The 25,254-nt window shown below is 35.6% G+C and overlaps 2 protein-coding genes across 2 annotated transcripts in view; one reads left to right on the plus strand and one right to left on the minus strand.

The window, feature by feature from the left end:
* LOC129002378 (WD repeat-containing protein 35-like) overlaps window positions 1-20,572 on the plus strand; it is a 54,593-nt gene extending 34,021 nt beyond the window's left edge. Inside the window, exons 17-23 of the mRNA XM_054430124.1 lie at window positions 7,741-7,936; window positions 8,384-8,599; window positions 14,488-14,608; window positions 15,113-15,238; window positions 18,350-18,510; window positions 19,299-19,423; window positions 20,160-20,572. Of these exons, the coding sequence (XP_054286099.1) occupies window positions 7,741-7,936; window positions 8,384-8,599; window positions 14,488-14,608; window positions 15,113-15,238; window positions 18,350-18,510; window positions 19,299-19,423; window positions 20,160-20,340 (1,126 nt within the window). The 3' untranslated portion in view covers window positions 20,341-20,572. The remainder of the gene's footprint in view (window positions 1-7,740; window positions 7,937-8,383; window positions 8,600-14,487; window positions 14,609-15,112; window positions 15,239-18,349; window positions 18,511-19,298; window positions 19,424-20,159) is intronic.
* A 4,320-nt stretch (window positions 20,573-24,892) lies between these two features.
* Window positions 24,893-25,254, minus strand: part of LOC129003700 (probable E3 ubiquitin-protein ligase HERC1) — a 133,944-nt gene continuing 133,582 nt past the window's right edge. Inside the window, exon 76 of the mRNA XM_054431998.1 lies at window positions 24,893-25,166. Coding sequence (XP_054287973.1) covers window positions 24,972-25,166 — 195 coding nt within the window. The 3' untranslated portion in view covers window positions 24,893-24,971. The remainder of the gene's footprint in view (window positions 25,167-25,254) is intronic.

Raw genomic sequence — 25,254 nt, forward strand, 5'->3', positions numbered from 1 at the left:
AAACATTCTCCGAAAATATCTTTGATCATAAGGCTTACCAAATTTCAAAAGACGGTAATTTAAAATTTTGTTTTAAGGTGACACAGTACTCCCTATCCCGCCCATGTTAAAATGACAGTTTTTAGGTACACATAACTGTTACAAATATTAACCTATCAACTTGAAATTTTTTTACTAAGTTAAATACATTATTACCAACAATAATATGAAGCAAAAATGTTTTTGAGCAAAATTAAATTGTCAGTGTTGAGGTTAAATCTGTGGACCTTATTTAATTATAATACTTGACTCTTCAAACAAACAATACTTTATTTTATAACTTTTAAACAGAACACATATAAATTTATACAACTCATAAGCACATTTTGTTTTTACCAACTAGGAGGTTGCTATGCCAACATAACAACTAATTTTATAAACATGAAACAGTCTTTAATTACACATAGAATAATAAATAATTGAGTTAGGGTATATTTTGATATATTTTTGTATTGCTTCAACACCCTCCCTCAATATAAAAATGTATTGTCTTCTTACAAACAGTTTTAAACAACATTCATCTTATTTCTGAATGTCTGGAACTTTGGTTTACACAGAGCTTTTGTTAATATATCCGCCAATTGGTTTTCAGAGTTAATGTACTTTAAAACAACACTTCCCTTTTTGATAACTTCCCTTAAAAAATGTCATTTGACATCAATGTGTTTAAGTCTTTTGTTTTCTAGACTTCCTGCAACAGCTATTGCTGATTGATTATCTTCATGGATGATCAGTGTATAAAGAGTGTATAAAAGTCGCTGTATTGCTTAAAATAATTTTTTCTTCCATAATATGTGGTATGTACGTGTTCAGGAAAGTGGGTTCTACAAAACTAAATAATAAAAATGTAAAAAAAAAAATTAATATTTGACGGCGTACCCTCTGCGTCTTGATTAGTAGGCTAGTAGGACCTTGGACATGCTAAATTAGGCTGCAATAGTTTATAAAAGTAGCTGAAAATTTTAAAAATAATTTTCTTTCTTCCTTAATTTTTATTATCTACGTGTTCAGAAAAGTCTGTTCTACAAAACTAAATAATAAAAAAAATTATATTTGAGTACTGTGTTACCTTAATGACTAGTTTTCACGGTATTTCACTTTAAAAATTTTAAATGGCCACCATTTTGAAATTTGACGAGCCTAATCAAAGATATTTTCGGAGAACGTAAAAATTCGTTTTTAATAGCTAAAGACAGTGTCAAAAATGTTTCAATACTGGCAAATAACTTACCATTCGGTGCTTTTGTTTGTCAGGAGAAGGCCGCGTAAAATGCCTTCCGGGCCATGACAGACGGACACACGGAAATTGAGATAAAACTTGTTTCGGTTTCTTTAATATATAAAAGTTAAAATTAAGAAAAAAATGATTACATATTGTTATGAGAGGTGATTCGTGGCGAATGACTGGAACACTGGAAATTAACATATGATAATGTGATGGGAATCACATATAGACTGTTAGGAACAAAGACATATAAAATAAAATAAAAATCAAAGCCAACTTGACTGAACACAAATACTATAAATTATTATTCTTTTTTTACAGGGAATCCTTTGCTGATTGGATTTTCACCAAAGAAGCTGAACAGGATCAAAGTTGTTTGTGAGAAGCACTTTCCGAAGGAAGCAATTCTTCCAAGTGGAAGACTGATCCGTGGTTCAGTGCCCTACCCTTATGCTGCGGATTCAGAAGTTGAAGATCCATCTGTTGTTGCGGATTCAGAAGTTGAAGATCCATCTGTTGTACAGTCTCCTGATGTCCATCTTAGCCGAAGTATATGTTCACCAAGAAGATATCCAGGAAGACCACAAACAGACATCATGGCCTCTCCTGCTGTAAGCACGTCATCTGCAACTTTTGAAATTGAGCAGTCTCCATCAGTGCGACAATGGATTGTGAATGCGTCACCGCAAGCAAGCAGATTTGTAGGGAGATCAAATCTACAAACCGTAAGGAAGACCCTTTTTGAATCACCATCAAAAAAACGGATCCAGGAAAATCTCACAAGAAAAAAGAAGCAATTAGCATCTAAAATGGCGACAATATCAGCATTGAAGCGGCAAATCCGAAAATTAAAGCATTTTAAACCAACGCTGCAAAATATCACAGCGGGTTTAAAATCCAAAGCTGCAGCAACACTTTTTGGAATGCAGCTCCACAAAAAAATGCAAGCTTGGAAGAAAGACGAAATGAAGTTTGCCATTGAATTGTATTTAAGGTCTCCTGCTGCCTATAGATTCTTGGCAAAAAAAATTACCTTACCAGGAATATCTACGGTTAGAAATTGGTTATCTTCCAAAAAGTTATTCATTCCTGGCTTTAACAGCAAGTTATTTGAAAAAATCAAACATAAAGCTGCAAGCATGAATGAGAAAGAAAAGTGTTGTGTATTGCTGGTGGATGAGATGGCTATTAAAAAACAACTGGAATATTCGCCACAGTATGACCTGATTGAAGGGTTTGAGGATTGTGGCTATTTAGGCAGAACGAGGAAATTAGCTTCTGAAGCAACCGTTTTCATGATAAGAGGCTTATACTATCAATGGAAATTACCCATTGGTTATTTTGTTTCAAAGGATGGTCTATCAGGCTCAGTACTTTCTACTCTGATCAAAGACGCCATAGAGCACCTATCAGAAACAGGATTAATGGTCAAAGCTGTTGTCACAGACCAATGTTCCACGAATACCAATGCCTACAGAAGATTAGGAGCAACAGTTGAGAAGCCATTTTTTTAAACTGGTGATAAGAAGATTTTCACTCTGTACGACCCACCACATCTTCTCAAATCTGTCAGAAATAATCTCCTGACACATGACTTTGCCCTCTTTGACGAAAGGATATCTTTCAAAGACATCAGGCGGTTATTTGAAATCGAATCCAGTAGCAAGACAACAAGAGCTGCACATCAATTGACCCCAGCTCATATATACCCGAACAACTTCCAGAAGATGAAAGTGTCGCTCGCTGCTCAGGTCTTCAGCCACACAACATCAGCCGCTTTGCACACTGCAGTAGCGACAGGGCAGATAAGAAGCCCTACTGCCCAACCAACGGCGAGGTTCCTGGCAACAATTAATTCATTGTTTGATGCTATGAATAGTAGGAGGTTAAGGTCTCGAAATCCTGACAACTGTGCGTTGAGTCAAAGTGACAAACATGTGTTAGACATTTTGAAAAATGCAATCGAAATGTTCACTAACTTGAAAAAAATTAATTGCAAATTTCCTAGGCCACCGTGTTTTGATGGTTTTATTTTTACCATTAATGCCATGCTACAGCTGCTGGAAAGTGAAAAATGCAAGTTTCTACTAACCTCCAGGCTGAACCAAGATCCATTAGAAAACTTGTTTTCTGCGATAAGACAAAGAGGTGGATTCAACAGAAATCCTTCAGTACGAGTTTTTAGAGGAACTCTTCGAGTGATGACACTAAAACTCATGATAGAGCCGCCCAAAACAACTTCCTACGACCCAGACGAAGACAAGCTACTGGAAATATCTACTTGTAATCAAAGCGAAGACCTTCAAGGTAAGCAATAAAAATCCTCGTACAACTTTGGTAGAACAATTTCTAGTTTTTTGGAAACCCCTAGTCAGGAATTGGTGTAGTAAAATATTTCAGAAAACCCCAATAATAAACCCATTAACAATTTTGTTTGAGATAGTTTAAGTAAAAAAGCGATTTTTATATTGCATTATGTTTATAAAGCTGTTGTTTAAAAGATAACCAGGATTACTCATGATAGCAATTATATTTTTGTTCTGAAGAATTGCTGTTTGTCATATATTTTTAGTTTGACGTCAAAATTGAATAAAGCTTTGTTATATTGCATGCTGTTAATTATTGAGCTGTTGTTTGAGAGATTACAATGATTTACCAAGATATAAAATTAGTTTTGTTATGTAGGATAAAATTGCTGTTTGTAAAGACCCATTGTCCAAGGACATTCAAGTTGTCTTGCATTCCAAAGTAAAAATAAAAAGTGACAAGGATAACGATTGTGTAAATGTATACAGGGTGTTGAAAATGTCTGGAACCAGCATTATATCTGGTGAGTGGTTAAAGAAATACAACTGATATTTTGTGTACGGATATACTATGGTTTTACCTATCTTTTGGTGCCTTATGACATTTTTTACCACTTATAGGGAACGTCCTGTGGAGGATGCAGTAAAAAGTTTTAATGGAAGCCTATAGTAAATGATACATCGTTTTAAAGGCCATTTTTTTCTGAGTACGGAGCCACAAGTTTCATCTCAAAAGGACCACCCTAGCGAAAATGGTGACTGTTTGAAGTTTTTGAAAATAATTTAATTTTAAATTTCAAACAGTCGCCATTTTTGCTAGGGTGGTCCTTTTGAGATGAAACTTGTGGCTCCTTACTCAGAAAAAAATGGCCTTTAAAATGATGTATCATTTACCATAGGCTTCCATTAAAACTTTTTACTGCATCCTCTACGGGACGTTCCCTATAAGTGGTAAAAAATTGCATAAGGCACCAAAAGATAGGTAAAACCATAGTATATCCGTATACAAAATATCAGTTGTTTTTCTTTAACCACTCACCAGATATAATGTTGGTTCCAGACATTTTCAACACCCTGTATACATAACAATAGAAGGATCTGTTGGATGCACATAACAACTTGATCAATGAAATACTGTATATTTAATCTATCCTGGTAAAGTCAATCCGCCTATACGCATGTGTTTTGGTTCTCATTTGTTATTTTATGTTTGCATAATTATGATCAGTTGGTTTTATAATTATGTATTTATCAGATCCAATGGCCAATACCGAGGACAACATCAGCCAATCTTCCAGCCAATGCTCCACGTCAAGTGAGGGGGCAGCTGAAACCAACAATCAGAGAATAGATGTGATGCCAGACAGTGTAGTCATGTTGGAAACGTGCTCCCAAGTGTATTTTGCTGGGTATATTGCCCACAGGTACTACAACAAGTACAAATGCATACAGTGCTTAGGTAAGATGTGTGACTTACGTTCAAAGCTTTCAAGTCGAAAGGAACTGCTACTCCTTAACAGGTCGTTTACAACTTTTAAAGTGGATGAAACAAGTGGACTTTTGGCCCCTTCGGAGAGCCTCCTGTACGTTGTCGATGCAGCGTTAAAAATTTTCAAAATAAGGTACAAATCAATTGCCCACAAACGCCATCTTGTACGTAGGTTGCTAAACAGTACCAGTAAGATAGTTTCATTCGGGTCACTGACTTGTGCCAATGCCATTTGTTTTAGGAATGAAGATTTCGTTGTAAGAACTTTATTCCGTATTTTGATACAGAAACAATGCAAATGGATAAGTACCAGCATGAAAACCAGTGCCTTAGACAAGTTAAAAGTGTTAAAGCATGTCTAAGGTTTGATACAAGACAAACCAGTCCATTATTGAGTCCACAGTTATTGAGTTTTTAACCCTCTTTTTTGCTCCTTTGTGTTCAATTTAACTGTAACATTGTTGCTCTTATATGTCGCAATTGCATCGTGTATTTTGTTTGTATTAGCTATTTGGCTTTTGTACATTACTACGTGTATATATTTATTTGTTTTGCAATAGCCTAATATGGTATTTGTAATTTTATACCTGTCATATACTATTGTTTCATTATCGATACTGGGAACTTGTTTTTTTCGGGTATATTTAACCTTATTTGCTATTACATATATGTCGCAATTGCATCTGTATTTCATTTGTATTAGCTATTTGGCTTTTGTAGGCTACCTTTCTACGTGTACATAATTCTGTTTATCAATATCTTTATTTGTCATATGTAATTTTTTACCTGTAATAAACTATTGTTTCATTGTCGATACTGGGCACTTGTTTTTTCCGCGTGTATTTAACGTTATTTGCTATTATATGTCGTAATTGCATCGTGTATTTTGTTTGTATTAGCTATTCAGCTTTTGTACCTAAGTATATATATAATTATTTGTTTTGCAATAGCCTAATATGGTATTTGTAATTTTATACCTGTCATATACTATTGTTTCATTATCGATACTGGGAACTTGTTTTTTTCGGGTATATTTAACCTTATTTGCTATTACATATATGTCGCAATTGCATCTGTATTTCATTTGTATTAGCTATTTGGCTTTTGTAGGCTACTTTTCTACGTGTACATAATTCTGTTTATCAATATCTTTATTTGTCATATGTAATTTTTTACCTGTAATAAACTATTGTTTCATTGTCGATACTGGGCACTTGTTTTTTCCGCGTGTATTTAACGTTATTTGCTATTATATGTCGTAATTGCATCGTGTATTTTGTTTGTATTAGCTATTCAGCTTTTGTACCTAAGTATATATATAATTATTTGTTTTACAATAGCCTAATATGGTATTTGTAATTTTTTTCCTGTCATATACTATTGTTTCATTATCGATACTGGGCACTTGTTTTTTTCGGGTATATTTAACCTTATTTGCTATTACATATATGTCGCAATTGCATCTGTATTTCTTTTCTATTAGCTATTTGGCTTTTGTAGGCTACCTTTCTACGTGTACATAATTCAGTTTATCAATATCTTTATTTGTCATTTGTAATTTTTTACCTGTAATATACTATTGTTTCATTGTCGATACTGGGCACTTGTTTTTCCGAGCGCATTTAACGCTATTTGCTCTTATATATTGCAATTGCATCGTGTTCTTTGTTTGTAATAGCTATTAAGTTATTGTACTTTACTATTTTATTGTTGGTATTTAGCCTAGCCTACATGTTTTTTGTACTGTTTTGTGATATAAATGTAAGTGTTCTCATTCGAATAAATTATTTTTATTTGGCAAATTTCGTTTACATTATTTTTGTTTATTAATCTAAATCGTTAGTTGTGTTGGATAACAAGGTAGAAGGTGGAAGATTATTAAAAATTTTGTTTACCTTTGGTAACTTAATAAATAAGTTTTACGCATATTTTGTCAATGGCACTATAAATATTTATACAAACCATCAAAGACCTAAATGTTTGCTACAAAACTTAAATAAATTACTGAAATATATTTTATATTGCGTTGTCATCCAGTTATTTTTTATGTTTAAAATTTCTAATCTTGCTCATCTGGGAGTTAATTGTAAATTACTGTAGTTGCAAAAGTTTTACAGAACATAATGAAGAGAAGTGAGTTAATTCAATCGTTTTATAAGAATAATCCTTAGAACCATCACGATAGTGCAATTAAATAAAGGCTATTTATATATAATAATTTATTGCAAAACAGCAAACTATGAATTATCGCGACTGAGTATGTTAAAGATTATAAAAACAAATACGTCATATGTTAACTTAAAAACACTACTGGAATAACATTTTATCTGGAAGTGGAATAAAGACAACAGATAACGAGGTAACGCAAAACGTTGAATTAATACAGTAGTACTATAATAGTGGGCATTCATTGAAACGCCAGTGAGTGACAGCGGCTGCGGCAGCCTCGTTCAAGGTCACATATGCCGCGACTGTGGAATGGCGGGACGGGGAGAGAGCGGGAAATATGATGCGCCCGTCTAGTTACAGTTGACTCAAACTGGATAAACTTCTCCCGTGCGCGCCGAGTTGAAGACACTAGCGCTACCAACAGGCAGCGCTCCAAATTAAATTTCACTTAATGCTACCTCCGTAAGCGTCAGCATTCTGGGTAATAGAAGTATATTTTCTGTGCTTTATAGGGAAAATGCCCGAGAGTATTATCAAAAAGCTGCTAACACTGAAAAGTTGATTCATTGCTATCAACAGCTCGAAGATTTTCATGCTCTTGAGAAAACAGTGGCAGATCTGCCTGAAAAACACCCATTGTTGCCTCGCATTGCTGAGATATTTGTCACCATGGGCATGTGTCAGGAGGCTGTCTCCACATATGTTAAGGTAAACTGTCAGCAGAGTAGTTCTTATGTAAAGGTATACTGTTGAGAGCAGAACTTATGTCATGGTTAACTTTAACTAATGATTCTAGGTCAAGGTAGACTAGTATTAAAACAGTAAATGTTTCTTTGTTGTCTGTGTGATGTGAATGTGTGATGTTGTCTGTTCATTATTGGGGGTGGTAAATTTACGTTATTTGAGGGATTATTTTATTTTAGGCTCTTTCCATCATTATTAATAAAAACTAGTTTTCACGGTGTTATGGAATTGAAATCAGATCCGGTCCTTGGGTGAGATGTAAATAAAACACAAGAAGATCAGAACAACTACCTTCTTAGCAAAAGATTGAAAATCACAAAATAAGGTCACACAGATTACTAAGAGTAAGTGTTTGCGTGGTAAGTCTCTTGGGTTTGGCTGCTATTAATCTTTTATGTACTGTGTCCACAGAGTGGGTCTATACAGCAGGCGGTGGAGGCTAGTGTGACATTGAATCAGTGGGACCAGGCGGTGGTACTGGCAGAGAAGCACAACATGTTGGCAGACATCGGGCGACTGCTGGACAAGTACGCCAGCTCACTCATGGACCACGGCACCTCACTGGAGGTGGTACAACTGTACAGGAAGGCTGGCCGATACCTGGACGCTGCTAAACTTATGTATCAGGTTAGTCCTCATCAGTAGTGTTCGTTCCCAATGAAGCGTGTTACTATAAATTATAGTAACGGTACAGGACTCATAGGATCGTTAAGGCTCAATATAATCAATCTAGTGTTGCGAGCGACATTCTGAGTTGAATAATAATGATCTTAAATTAATTACTGAGCCAAACCACATCCATATCACAACCATTTTGATTATCTAATATTACTAATGCATCTAATTATTAATTTGATAAGTAAAAGAACAATGAAAACTTCCACTCGTACCTTAAGGGTACGAGTATGCTCAAAAGTTTGATTTACATACTAAGCTAAAATAGTTACTAGTTCCCTAAACCCCTTGATTCCCCCATTCCTGAAAAAGTTTAGAACATATTTATTTAATTAACTAAACCTAAGATAACTTATCGTTCGTAGACCATGTCCGGCGTTGACCAGGTCGCCTACATACTCAAACTCTAGGAGACAACTACTACTCTGTCTCTGTGCTTCCTACCCCCTCCCCAGTTCTCCAGTGATCAGCTGATCTTTACCGTCTGATGCGTCGCCGCTGTGACGCAAGCGTCACACCAATATTCTTTTTGTAAAATCCTAATTTTAATAGGCAACCTATGTTTTTCTAAGACAATGGTGAGCATTCCCACCCTGGAGAATTCACGACTTTACCACCGTTCCTCAAGTGTACATATGATTGATAAGCAGCATATGATTGTACACACTATTGACCTTTTCCCCGATCAAGACCCCGAACCGAGCAGGGAGAAGGGACGTAAATATCAGCAAAATTTTAATCCGAACATTTTCCCGAACAAGACCAAGACAAGAGGAATTCTACCGAGTGCGGCAAAAGGGAGTTTAGAGAGGGATGGAGAGTGTGTGTGAGTGAGAGTGTGAGAGGTAGTGCAGTGGAGTGGTACTTGTTGCTAAAATAAAATATTCTAAAAAGGGTGTTCAGTTTTATGTAGGGATTGATTTTTATGGTTTTATTTATTGAAATAACATGTTACAGAATGATCACTTTAATTGGGCCTTGCGCCAGCGGACACGTTGGAATTGAAAAAATAGGAGGAATATTAAAAAGCCACAAGGTCGCCCAACCACCTAATATCAATGAATCAAATTCAGAATCAGCGCCAGCGACAAATAAAGAATTACAGATAGACCAAGTAGGCACAGAACAGAAATCAAAGACAGAATCAAATCAGACCGAGGAGCCAGTTATTCGCAATGTCGAAGGGTAGCTTAACGAAGGAGATTCTGACCAGACATTAGAAAAAAATATGGGTGAACCGACAGAAACGAACCCTCGAACGGTAGACTGGATGTCAATTGTACAAGCGACGGCGGCGGCAGTAGTGCAGAACATCGCAGCCGAGGTAGTACATTCTGGCTACCAGTAGTAGTAGAGAGGTCAGTCGCGAAACGACAGTGCCCACTAGCACTCCCCGAGCGTTGTATGACATGGTGGCGGCGTTGAGCAAATGTACAGGGTCAGATGGTCAGACCTTATTGAAATTTTTAATAGGAGTACAGCAAATATTTGAATTAGGATTAACCGACAAAAAACAGCCCTAGTGGCTATTTTGCCGAAAACTGATGGTCAACTAAGATCAGTATGGGTATCAGTCATTTCTAATAAGGTGTCAATATCCACATTGCGTGACCAGATCATAGAAATAGGCAGCAATTGATTTTCAATTCAATTTACCGCACCCAAGGAAGCAACGAGCCTCTTAGTGAGTTTATTACTAGTGTACAGAATTCAGCCGAGATTTTGCTGGAATCCAGCGTTAACCTGTTAGATATAATTCTCACAGGGATGAACCCAGCGAGCCGAGCCAATTTGGCAGGATTTCCGACTCCCAGGACAGTAGAAGAGTTGTTGCATTTAATACCAAGAATGGAGGTAATCAGAGATTCGGAGCGTAATACTGATAGGCCGCGCGTCAAAAATCAGCACACAGGTAGATTTTTTCCAAACGGGCTGCATCGCCAAGGTCGAATTGGAGATTCAAATCATGCGTGGAGGGGACACGAAAACCGGAATAGCGGCGCAAACCAAATACAATTAGGGCAACCGCAATTTCCATATAGACCAAACACATTTCAATATGGCGCGAATCGACCGAACGGCAATCACATGTTCAGACCATATCAAACACACCAACCGCGACAATTGCGACATCCTTTTTGGCAGCAACCAAATCAAAATCAAAACCAGTTTATGCCACAACACTCACAGACCTCCGCATCAGGGTAGGCAAAATGATCAGCAACAAAATTAAAGGCACCCTCAGCCAAACAATTTTCAGAAGTCAAACTCCAACCCTCGCAATAATAATCATTGGTTTACAGTTAATCATAAGTAAGTAACTGTCGGCAAATATAAAGCAAAAATCGTAACGTTTGGCAGTTGAAAACTGTTTCTTGAGGCCTAGCTCAGTAGTAAAAGTTTATTCTGCAAAATGTTAAACTCATTAATGTTAATTTCTTACCTTGATTTGCAGTGTTTCTTGAGTGAATATTAAGAGTTAATTTTCCTTAACCCTTTCCACTCGTATGTCGCCGCTACCGCGACATTCAAGTCTGACCGTTCCACTTGTATGTCGCGGCCGCCGCGACATTTTCAGCATCGGCTTTTTATTAATAAATCCCTTTTATATAGTGTTTGCATGTTTTGAATTTGTGTTGAATACAAACTTAATGATTTCCTTATTCATTTTACATGTCTTTGGTAGCTTGAAAAATAATTGTAAGTTTATTTAGTCAGCTGTGGATTAGAGAAGTGTAAATAGTAACCATGACGACCAAAATCACCAAAAAATCTAAGTTTGAAAATGCATTTTTTCATTAAAAATACACCTAATCCTTCTTGTAATGGCTGATTTGAATTGGCAACTAGATAACTAATGTTGATAAAGTGTTTTACAAATCCTGAAAATGTGTTAACGTTTTTTAAAAAGCCTCCTAAAAAATATTTTGTACATTTTATTTTGCTTTTTTTTATATTATGACCACACAAAAAATATTTTATGGGTATATTTATTTTGATATTTTGTTTTACTTGTGTACAATTTTATGCTGAATAAGAATCAAGCCCTCAAGTACAACAAATAATTTATTTTAGTCAGTATATGTACATGATAGATATTTAGTAATGTAACATTTTTAATGCAGTAACTCAAGTTTATTTAATCACAATTCTATATTGTAACTGAATCATCATATAAACAATAACAACTGAACAGAACATATGTAAATTAACAAATATAGTATAAGCCAGTACATTTGGAATGGACACATCAATCCTCCCCCTTAAATTTAGAAGGTAACATGTGGTTGATATGCCGCCTCCATATAGATCCATCATCCATTTCAAGAACGTAAATTAACTGTCCATCCTTGCTCTTTACTTTACCAAACATCCACTTGTTTTTCTTGTCTCTGAAATCATAAGCTTGAACTCTTTCCCCCTTTGTAAAGTCTCTTATTCCCTTTGCACATTTAAAGTCACTGTTTGAAGGTGTGTTATTTGTTATCATCAAATCTAGTCTCGTTCTCACATTTCTCTGAAACATTAGGAAGTAAGAATTTGATCCAGTGGAGTTCATGGCTTGTAGACCTTTCTTTATAGTTTGGACAAATCTCTCCGCTTGACCGTTGGAAGAAGGGTGGAATGGAGCACTTGTCTTGTGTAACACACCGTAGTTTTTCAAAAATGTTTCAAAAGTATGTCCACAAAATTGTCTGCCATTATCTGACACTAAAGTAAGTGGAATTCCAAATGTAGAAAACAATCGTCTTAATTTTGTGACACACCAATCAGAAGAAGTATTTTTTGTTTGAAATACCTCGACCCATTTTGTGTAAGCGTCAACGACAATAAAAAAATAATTGTTTCCAAAACAAGGCCCAGCAAAATCTATATGTATTCTTTGCCAGGGACCATCAGGGGTTTGCCATGGATGAGGAGTCGTTTGAGGTGGTTTGTTTTGTTTTAAACAACATTGTTTACAAGTCTTAGCCAGATGTTCAATATCATGATCGATGCCTTGCCAATAGCAGTAGCTTCTCGCTAAAGCCTTCATTTTAACTATTCCCAAGTGACCAAAATGAATTTCTGTAAGTACTTTTGATTTCAAATTTTTTGGAACGACAACTCTATTACCTTTAAATAAACATCCGTCTTGTAATGTAAATTCTAGGTCTGTGAATTTGTTCATTGGATGTAAAATTATTTCTAGCTTTAAACTTTACTTGATTTATGTCTACGTTTCCACTCTTTTGACATATCAAAGTACTTTCAAATTTTGAAAGTTCCATCGTAGTAGCTGTGTTAAGAATTTCTACAAATTGTTTGTGGTCACATTTCTGTAAAAGCTGAGTTTTAATGTCTTTGTCATTAAGTCCACGTATGAGTTGTAGTCGTAAAAGCATGTCTAATACAGATTTTCCACAAGCTTCGCAATTGAATTTACAATTAGTTGACAACCTTTTTAGTTCTGTAGCAAAGTTTGAAATAGATTCTCCTTCTTCCTGTATTCGACTAATAAATGTGTGTTGTAAAGCCAAAATACTTTTTTTAGGATCTAGAAAGTTGTCAAGCAAGGTCACAAGCTCCCCATACTCTTTATTTATAGGATTGTCTGGTGTACATAGGTCGTATAGTTTCTGATGTAGAAGAGGTGTCAAGGCATGTAAAAGTGTAAAAGTTTTTAACTTAGGATCATTTATACCTTTTAAAGTCATAAAAACCTCCAGTCTTCTGGCAAAATTAGAAAAGTTTTCCCTTTCATCGTAAGGAGTAAAGCTCAAATTTGAAGTAGGAAGAACTGGAATCTGTGTATTAGCTTGTAGACTTTCAGTGGTGCAACTATTTTGATTGGGAATAGAGCTATGTTGAATACTTGGCATATGAAGTAATTGGGCATCCATTAATCTTGCTTTTGTATTAATCAGCATGTTTTCAATACTTTCCCTGTAAGTTAGCTCGTTTTCTAAATCTTCTTCTTCTGTATAGAAGTCGATCTTGTCTTGAATTAGGTCATACTTTGATTTAATCTCAGCTAACAAATCAAGTCTAGTTTGGATTTCATTGATAGAAAATGATCCTTTGTCCACATACTTCTTTACATTTTCAAGCTGAAACTTGACTGTTCTTCGCAATGATTTCAATTTCTTAACTTTATTTACATCTTCTGCTATTTTTTCTAAATCTTCCATTATTCTCGTCGCCATTGATAGATATTTAGTAATGTAACATTTTTAATGCAGTAACTCAAGTTTATTTAATCACAATTCTATATTGTAACTGAATCATCATATAAACAATAACAACTGAACAGAACATATGTAAATTAACAAATATAGTATAAGCCAGTACATTTGGAATGGACACATCAGTACACAAAACTTAAAACATGTTTTTTTGCATGGCAATAAATGCAAGCGTATGGGACAACAAGGGGTCAACTAATCCGAGTGGAAAGGGTTAAGGACTAATAAACATATGTGGGTTTTTAATTAGGCTATTTATTTACCAATATCTGTTATTTTAATTTGTTTTTACTGGGTTTTAACTTTTATTGGGCTTTTCTTATAAGTAGCCTATATAAGTCGCCGGGAATTTCATACTTTTTACCCGGGAAAACAGGGGAAAATATGTGAATTTTGTTTATAGATTCTGCTGACAACCCTGCTAATTTATTTTTTCAGATGGAATTAAATTTTAACGTTGGCTCCATTTAGTTCTTGAAGTTTGATTTAAAACCCCTGCATATATTAGTAATGCATACCGTTATAGGTTTACATAAAATTTAATTTTTGAAATGGTTTTTTAAATGTTTACAACTCATTCTGTCAGTACTAGTTTACAGACATTCAATTTTACAGGTTGCTGAAGAAGAAGGACAGAAACGAGCCAAGCCATTGAAGATGAAGAAACTCTATGTTCTGGCAGCACTGCTTGTGGAGGAGTTCAACTCTCAACGACAGAATGTTTTGGGATCTGTCGGTAAAACTGAATCAGACTAGCACTGTATGCTGTGTGGACACAGTAGTATTTATCTTACTAATATTATAAATGTGAAAGTTTGTCTTTTTATAAACAAACTTTCCTGTTTTTACTGTATATTGTAAAATGTCATATTTTGCTTAGCATTTTTAGAATTTGTAAAGTATTCATATTACCTGCCTGCCAACTGGCTTCAAGTAAACGTGGCTCTCATGGTGCAGTTAGTCAGAAGTTGACTCTTTCTCTTAGTTGACTCTCAAGCCGCGTTTACACGAGGCCAGTTGGTGTACACGTTACTTGCCTCAGGTAATTAGAGGCAAGTAACCTGCACCGTTACCTGCCTGCTCTACTGGCCTCGTGTAAACGCAACCTTACTACAGCAGATCGTCTAGGTAGTTTGAACTTTTATTTGTTGGTTCTGACAATCCAAAGGCAAATCAATAATGAAACTAGTAAATTTACAAACCTAACACACATAAACACCATTGTTTGGTTGTGATTTAGGTGGCAAGAGCTCAGCATTGTTTGGTGACACAGATGCTAGTGCTGATATGAGGATCTTGGATTCAGCATGGAGAGGGGCTGAAGCCTATCACTTCTTGATGCTGGCTCATCGGCAACTGTACACAGGTACTAACCTAACACATACATATTAACATCTTTGGCCTTTGATGATGCTAACTAGTGTTATGAATATAACTTGCATTCTTAGGATGCCTGCCTGCTATTGCTATTAGTGAACAATATTTAACACATTGAGTGCGGTAAATATATCAGTGGGTCCTTCCCCAGGGCCTGGAATTTTGTTGAGGCCTTCATAAAATCTTATTTTTTGTTGCCCGAAGTGAGGATCCAGGTCGGAAATAGTGTTTTGAGCAGTTTTTCCCAATAAAAATGGTGTCTAAAATCGCCGGTCACTGGGGACCGGGCTAGCCCGCACAATGACGTTTGTGGGCACCGTGACGAAAATACTCCATTTTTGATCTCACAAACACTGTTTTTCACACTAAAAATGTTAAATAGCACTAAAACTAATATTTACAATTATATACAGCCCCTTCCTCCCTCCCAACATTGTTTATTTCAATAACAGTGAATCATGGAACTGCTGATAACAATTTGGTATTGGGGAGTCCATCTTTATTAAAAAGCACAATAATAAACTATAAAATATATTGTTGTGTTGTATAAAAAGCAAAAGCACAAAATAAATGCGTCAAGAAATGTCCAAAGTCATTAAATTGTGCAAGTGGGTATTTACCGGTCCCGGGAGACCGGTACCGGTCCGTGGGAATGGCGGGCGAAACACACAGTTTATGTTAAGTAACGCTAGCAACGCACACGCAATAACTCCGGTCCTTTCCACAACGTTGCGCCACACTGAGTGATTCATTTTAGCGGGAACTGGCCGGGCACAGGTAACCAGGCCGGCCTGGGTGCACGGTTCCTCGGTGACCAGCCCGCACTCAACGTGTTAGTTAAGGAGCATAGATAAGCCTTAGATAATTGTGTGGTAGTTAAACTCATTCTATTTTACCATTATCATGTTACTAAGGATACCGACTAAAAGTATTTTGTAAAACAAAACTTGACAAAACACCTTAACCCTAGCAGTGGCCAACAAGCGTAATACGCTAGTATGGGCCGACATTTTTTTAACAGTGAAAAAACCGCTTATAATCAACTCTGATATGAACAATATATATACCATTCAAAAGATCACGTTCTGAACTTTCATTTTATTACATAAACAAACCCTGTAGCAGGTATATAACAATGTCACGACGATTAGAAATCAAATTAATTTTTGGCGCGGCATGACATTTGCAGCTGACACTAGGGAACTGTCAAAACACGACTTGTTTGGGATTACCCTGCTCGGGTAAGTTTCGTCTTGGGATGTTGCGGGTGGTACCACTGGATAGCCATTGATTTTATCTTCATTGTGGTATTGATATTTAGAACGAAATACTGATTGCACAACAGATACTATTTTATGAAAACAGCTGTTTTTGAAATACGAAATACGGAAAATATGAATTACACACAGTGTAAGTTATTATTACTAGTAATATACAATATGTCATTTTGAAGAGTAAGAAATGTAGCTTGTGATAGTGGCAGCCCTGTGCTCAGGGATATTTCCGTTTTCTCTCACTAAGACGACGAAAGTGCGTCACTACTGTCAAGGTCTCATATACAAAGTGCCTTGTATTCGCCGTTGCGTGTGAGTTTTCGTTCCCGTGTTATCCACGATTTATTACTAAATTCGTTATTATTTTGTATTGTTAGAGAAATTTGTGTGTGTATATAACAGTAATCTTCATGCATTTTATTATGCATGAATATTAACTGAATAGTGTGAAATTGTGTTTATAAAAGGTTGTATTTTTCTTGCGGTTGTATTTTGCGGTTATCCGTTTACTATATTATTAGGCCCCTTACTCGTAAAAAAAAATTGTTACCCAACGTGTTATACATTTTTATGTAAGTAATTGAATACACTACAAGATGATTATGTTGGTTTGAAGTAAAAACATATGTAAATATTATTATTAGTACATATATTATATAACTTTTTACAACACAAACTAACACTGTAGGGTTTTCAATTTTTCCGGTTCTCTGTTTGTTATTATATTACGACCAAAAAACTTACAAAGAAAAAATATTTTCCTAACGAGTTATATATTTCTATGTAGGGAGTTAGATTGTCTACTAAATGTATATAATGAATTTTTCATAAAAAATCTGTAGAACAAATTTTACCCAGACTGCTTTTGAAATTTCAAAAAGAAAATTCTAAATTTTGTTATTCTTTTAACATTACTGAAAAAAAAACTTTCTAAATCATTATTATATTACTATTTCTAGAATCTCCTGTTCTTTCCGAACAAAAGGAATATGAGGTTGGCTAAGTTTACTTCTACGGTTGAATTTTTACGAATTTTCAACAAAAGGATAGGCCATTCCACTCTTCTAACATTGGCCACTGCTAGAGTTAATTCCTTGCGGTGTCTCATCTAAGAAGAAATAAGAGTATAGTTTGTGGTCAAAGCGGTTAACTTAACTTGTAAACAAAATTTGGCCAGTTCAATTCTAAATTAGGTAAAAGCGTTTTTTGGTAGTTAAAATATTAAATTCCATGCTGGAAAAAGAGTTCTACACTCATATTTCCCCTAAAATAAAATACACACCATAGCATGTTGGCATAATTCAATTCAATTCAATTTGTTTATTCACGGCAAAAGCCATTGTACAATAAATACCATTACATTCGGGAGATAATAACTCAGTGGAACACAAATTAAAATCTGAATTTCATCTATAACAAGGAGGAAATCCAACACACAAAAGAAGGACACTAAGGACTAAGGATCTTCTGGGTATGACCGTGTCGGAATACTAGGTGGAACTTATTAGTGCCTGTCACCAGCTCTGAAGATGGCTATCTGCAACGAAGCCGAAACGTCAGTTCCACATTGTATTCCAACACAGTTGTACCCAGAAGACCTAGTACTTATTGTAACTGTGGAAGCCTTACTTCCTCAAATCTAAGCAAATTTTATCCAAGGAACTGGGTAGACATTTCAACTTAAAATTTCAATTTGTCACAAATAGTATTGACAATTTTTAAATAGGCCCAATCAGAATATTTTTTTGTTTATTCACAGTCTACTTTAAATTTTCTTTTAAAACCTACTTTAAATTTTACCTTTTTATTTCTAATACATTTTGCAGGAAATGCGGATGCAGCAATGTTAACAGCTTTAAATCTGAAGAACTACGAAGACATTTTGAACACAGAAGATATCTTCTGCCTGTTGGCTTGTGCTAGTGCTGCATGTAAAGCATTTGGAACTTGCTCCCGGGCCTTCATGAAACTAGAGAGCTTAGAGTCTGTAAGTATCAGTCGATTCAACTCAAGCTACTGTTGTAATATTGCTGGATCATTGCTGTTAAACAGTTTAGAAGCTGATTTATTTTACCATTTGAATACATTAGTACTTTTTATGCACTCTTAATTGATAAGGTTGTGAGTTATTGAAAGGTGTATGTCTTTGACCCTTTGTCTCTGAGCATAACCTCTGTATTTTTTTTTGTTCAATGACTATAAGGAACCCAAATTCAATTGTACGAGCATTTACTTTGGATCCTGATACAGCTTCAGTCTCTTTTTTTATTTAAAATAAATATTTATATAGGCATATATTATATTTTATTATATTTTATTTTATTATATTATATTTTATTATATTATATTTTATTATATTATATTTTATTATATTATATTTTATTGTATTATATTTTATTATATTATATTTTATTATATTATATTTTATTATATTATATTTTATTAAATTATATTTTATTAAATTATATTTTTTTAACCTAAAGTTTACTTGAAAATAAAATGTCTACTTTATAATGGTAGCGACCAAGTCCCAATGTTGGACATTTTTGAGGATAAATTTGAGATTACATAAGAAGCACAGAAAACAAAATTTAAAAAAAATATCCGAATGGGAATGTCAGAATAGATCTATTTGTTCTCCGAAACATTTTAAAAATTTTAACAGATTACTGCTGGGTTATGAAATATGTTGGGTTTCCTTCATTCCTTCACCATGCAAGTGCAATGGTTGTAAGTTACAATTCTACCAATACTCTATCAGTTATACTCTATCAGGTGTCGGAGAGTAAACGTGAGGAGTATGCAGACTTGGCTCTAGAGATCTTCACCAAGTATGTGACCATGGATTCACACACTAGCAACAACATGTGTGCGTCATGTAACACCACAGTGCCTCTATGGTATGTAACAAACACTCTACCTAAGTGTATCAAATTACATGTCTGGGAACACTGTAGTGTGATATTCAAATTATGTTCTTTAACCCTCACCACGCTACTGATATGTTGGATGGCCTTGATCGTAAGTCTATTTATTTATATATATATACACACACCCAAAAAATATTTTTTCCTAAAAGTCAAAGCATTTTTTTTTGTTTTCTTATAATAATACCCCCGCCGCAGCAAACCTGCCGACTAAGCGAATTTCCATTTGTCTTAATTGATTTTCAATTAAATCTATTGAAATAACATTAGATTTAACGAGTAACTAGGTTTGCTGCTAAAAGGAAACCTACACACATTTTTTTAATAGAGTGTGTTTTTTAGTAATATTAGGGAATTTAGGGAAATCGCTAAACAAGGTCTTATGGGAGGAAAAAAGTCATTTGCATTAAAAATTTGTTTTGTTATATGTAACTACGTAAAAAAGTACGGTATAAAAATACAAAACATCAGCGTAATGTAAAACAAATAAAAATTAAGCTATTTGTTTTATTTATTTTAGAACACAAACATGTTGACAATATGTAGGCCTTTACATTACTTTACTTCGTCAGTTTATGTTGTATTTTTTTATGTCGTACTGGTAAACTTTCTTGGCTGTACTTGTAATTTCAGAAATTGACTTAACACATTCTCTCCCAGGTGTCATGTAACTCTTCCTTCATTGACACAGAGTAATGTTGACTGGCAGGTCAGGGCTGTGTCCCAGCTGTGGTGTGAGGTACCCAGCGTGTGTCGCGTCTGGTCGCCCAATCAGCAGCCTGGGTGAGGCGTGGTCCTGTCCCAGCTGTCATCACAGCGCACTCTATCACGAGATGGACCAACGCGACGTCTGCCCTCTCTGTCACTCCTGCAGCTCTACACACCTCTAGAACAACCACTTAGCCTAGCCATTCCTCCTTAAAATGAGGGCAGAAAATGATGATAAGAATCATCATGACCGATCATCATAATAAAATGATGACAGCAATCACCAATTGACGATATAGATGGCATCACAATTTACTGTGAATAGGCCACAAAGATCAACGAATGAAGACAAGGGCTTAGGTTTTAAGAATTGTTGGGATATCAGGTCTATCTATACTAAATGAAAAATGGCCAACCTGGTATAAGAAACATACAAAAATCCATTGGCAAGAAAGATTGTAAAAAAGGGTAGGAAAGTTGAAAAGATAAAACAACCCTAATTGGGCAGAGAGACTTTTACTTCCTCAATTTTATTTCTTAAACCCATCAATCTTTCCTGCCCTTACTTTAAACTTGCTTTTTCTTGCCAAACCGTATATTGTTTAGGGTGAGAGGTTGTTAAGTTTCTTGATGGACATATTTAGGTTGTTAGCTTGCTATACCTACAAAAATTCTAAGAGGGTTTCTTGCTTATTTATTTGAGAAACTCAAGTCCTAAACCAGCTCATCACCCATCTAAGAAACATAATGAAAAAAAAAGTTAAAATCTGAGATCAAAATTATATTAGTTTTGGAAATGTGACTAGATAACTTATTAACATTAGGTCACGACTTAACCACCATGTGCCTAAACAAATCTATAATACCTTTCTATACTTGTATCAAATTCTATTTTGATGATAGGTCCCAAAATCATGTTTCTTTATTTTATTTGCTTAGCTTTTTTAATTTTTGTTTGTCTTTGAAACTAGAGGAGTTTCTGATCTCAAAACCTGTTTCTTTTTAAATAAATATGTTAACTAATGTTAGGTTGTAAATAGATTGGGTTTGAGTATGTGTTTATTTTATTTTTATATACTATCATTATTTAAGTAATAAGTATAACCCATTTTTCAGTATTAAAAGAATCATTAATACATTTTATAATGTGAAGGTATTAGCTTTACTCTAGAACTAGCATGTAAAGGCGGGTTTACACACTATGAAATGAAACATACGACTTGTCTGCAACGACAAATCACTATGTTTTGCTGGAAATGGGACCGTGCTGTTTAGATGTTCCGTGTTTTACAACACCTTCTCTAATTGTGCTTCTTGAATTCCTTACTGGTACATTGACTTATTTATTGTTGTGTTGTATAAAAAGAAAAAAACACAAAATAAATGTGTCAATAAATTGTGCAGGTGGGAATTTACCAGTCTCGGGAGACGGACCATGTAACTTAAATTAACCTTTTTTTTGAATGATTTAAAAAGTGAAGAAGTTCGAAGTACCACAATACAGGTTTATAAACGTCAGCACCAGCACCAGATTTCAGGGACTTGTCAACTTTGCCCCTTCCTTTTCGTACACGGTTTTTAATGAGTTTATTTTCTTTACAACGATTAACACACCCAGTGGCGGATCCAACCATAGAATGAGGGGGGCGAGATTAGTGGTGGAGCCCCCCCCCCCCTCACAAAGTCATTGTCTCCCGCGGTCACGACAAAACCCTGAATAACCCCCACTGTATCGAACATCATAATCGTCTTCTGCAACATGAACATCTCTTGCGTTCACGTAGGCATTATCGTCTTCTTCCACATTGGCGACTAAATTCTGATCATCCCCCACTCCCACAGTCACGAAAACGTCATCCATCGTCTTCGCTGATCGCAGTAAAATGTTGTTCATTTCCTGTGGTCGTATAGACACTGTCATTGGGCGGGCACGGAAACCATTAATAACCCCCGCGGTAACTAACATCATCATTGTCTTCCACGATCGTGGCAAAATTATGAACATCTCCCACGGTCGAGTAGACATTATCGTCGCCTTCCGCGTTCGTGGCTAAATTCTGATCATCTCCCGCAGCCATGTAGACATCATCCTCGTCTCCCACGTTCACGGAAACGTCATCATCATCTTCCACAATCACAGAAAAATTCGGATAATTTTCTGCGGTTGTGTAAACATTGCCATTGTCTCCCGCGGCTGCCACGATCGCGCCTCAATTCTGATAATTTCCGGTGGCCGTATAGATATCGTCATTGTCTCCCACGGCCACAGCCAAACCCGGAATAACCCCCACGGTAACGGAACAACAGCATCGTCTTCCACGATTGCGGCAAAATTTTGTTCTTTTCCCGTGGTTGTGTAGACTTCATCATTATCTCCTGCGGACACGGCAAAACCCTGAATAACCCCCGCAGTATCAGAACATCACCATTGTCTTCGCCGATTGTGGCAAAATTTTGACATAACATGCAGTAAAAAAAATATAAATATGCCCGAGGGGGGTGGTCCCCTTTCCAGTCCCTTGAATCCGCCACTGAGTACACCAGTTGTCTGCAGACGGGTCAACTTCTAAAAATTAAGTGATCAACTCGGCATAGGTTGGGTCTTTTTTGTTTAAGTCTGAATAGTCTTTGCAACTAACAGAACGGTCACCGGGGTAGCTTGGGAAGCATTTGTGAGTTCATCCAACTCTGTCACTGTATGTAGCAAATGCGACAAAACTGAGGCGTCGACCAGAGGTGCAACCTCAAGAAATTGATGGCTATTCGCACAAACCTTTCAATCCGACTCCAATTCCGACAAGTCTTGTGGTTTACTTGTTCTGACTTGCTTGCAACTATAGTGTTGCATTACAAACAAGTCATTACGTTTCATCTTAGTGTGTAAACCCAAGAGACGTGGAATCCTTAATCCGTCCAAAATTGTGATTTATGTAACTAAAGCCTAACTATATATATACAAATGTTAAATAAAGTGACGTTTCCAATTCAATTTATTCTTTTGTCTGCTCCGTTTTTATATAAATTCACAAACACCTTTAAGAGTGCCACAGGCAAATTTCTTCTATTTACAGGATATTATAAAGCTATTAGTTAAATGAAAATCTCTGGACATGAACACTGTGCTACAGTTTTCTGGGTCAGAATTTACCAGGGACGAAGTATAACTTAAAGCGCTATCTCCCTTTTTTAGATCTAGTAATGCTGATGTGGTTCCTTTGTGAGGTTTAAGACCTTGACAGCTTTATCTCCAGAACATTATAGTTCTGGGAAAAGTTTCATCATCTGAGGAGGCTGCTGATTTTATAGTTGACAAGCAGTAAAGTAGTAAAGTTGATTGCTAGTTTGAACTTACCACGACTAAAAGTCCTGGAAATTTCCATTAGTGCTTGCTGACCATTATTGAACTCATTAAAGTAATAATTGATTTGGATTTGGATAATTATTAAATAAAAGCAAAGCCAAGTGGTGGGTTAGGATATTTAAAATACCCTCACCGCAGCAAACCTACTTGCATGTATTGGATTTTTTTTTTTAATAATCTATTTAAATAATATTAGGTTTAACAAGTACCTAGGTTTGCTGCTACAAGAAGGGTAATAAAGTGTGTTTCTTTTAAGTAAAATAGATATGAATAGCTTAGTACTGTATAAAATAAATACATTTGCCAAGTTTGATCAAAATATATCCATAAACAAGCAAACTACAACAGTTTACTTATTGTCCATGAGAATAACATGGGAGTTTTAAATTTACAATTCATTCAATTTTCTCAGTAACCAATAACCACACAAAAACAACCCAAAATACTAAATTATTTTTTTTTTTTAAGCTCTTTGAAACTATGCGAAGAGAAATTTGGAAACTTTTTTGTTACGAGGGACAAAAATAAGAAAAACAAATTTTTACCCCATAAAACCTCCCATAACACCCCGTTTCTATTGTCCAATCATGCTGGTTTGCGAACTCATTCAAGTTTATCCCGTCCTACACCTTCAAGCCAAATTTAATTAAAATCGGACAAAAATTACTCAAGTTATTGCGTTCACAGACGTATATATATATATTTTAACACATACACATACGAATTTGAACGAATAGTGTTTTTGGCCTCTAGGGACATCAAAATGAAAAAGTATATTGGTCCCGGGCATAGGTCTTACTGTGCCACCTACGGTAATAGCTGTAATAATACGGTAATTCGCTAAAAGTAAGTCAGCTAGCCTGAATAAATGTGTCCAGGACCAAAGAGATACACAAATACAAATCACAAAATATTACACAATTATTTTGTTGTAATAAATAGGAGTTCTATCATGTAAAGAAAAAGTGTGTTAGCCACTAAAGCTATGTTTACATGAGGGAAGTAGACAAGCGGGTCTTCCTTGACGTACTTCAAGGTACCTCCTGCCTGCCTACTGGCTTCATGTAAATGCAGCTTAAGCAATTGCACAAGAACTCAAAATCACTTGCTCGATAGAGCTATGTGTATTCCCCAGGTTGTGCTAAAAAAATAACATTTTGTAGGTGAACTGTCAAACCTGTGAAATCTCACCTGTGTCAGCTGGCTCCCAAGACAGGTTCATAAATCTCACATTTTCTCAGGGTATATCGGTTTGGATCTGTATCGCCTAAACCTCATAAACTGAACCCAGCACCCAAGGAAATTATAACAACAATTAATTAATGTCAAAAAATTGTATTTGCTTACAGAAAACAAGCAATAAATTTTCACATTTTATAAAAATTAACAAAATAAATTACAATACATAATTTACAAGGTATAAATCTTTAATAAAAGCTATCAAAAGTAGGTTCAGTCATCATCTGAGCCCGCGTCGGCGTTGCGGGTCAGCATGTAGTTGTCCATGTCTATGCTGCGGCAGTTGTTGATTGCGTAACGGAGTCGCTCCGCTAGGGTCTCAGCGCTAGTGTATGGAGGCAGTCTCAGCTGGAAGAAGCAGGTCTGTGCAGTCGGCAACCCGTCAACGGCCCGCTCTACTTTCATAATCTATAATCAATTCAACCATGTTATTGAAAATGTTGATCTTAGAGAGACATAGTTAAGTAAAAATAAAGATAAATTAAAATGCTTAAAT

This window comes from Macrosteles quadrilineatus, unplaced genomic scaffold (genome assembly GCF_028750875.1).
Source record: "Macrosteles quadrilineatus isolate MER2022 unplaced genomic scaffold, UCM_ALF_1.0 Scaffold_9__3_contigs__length_116548681, whole genome shotgun sequence".
Classification (NCBI taxonomy): Eukaryota; Metazoa; Arthropoda; class Insecta; order Hemiptera; family Cicadellidae; genus Macrosteles; species Macrosteles quadrilineatus.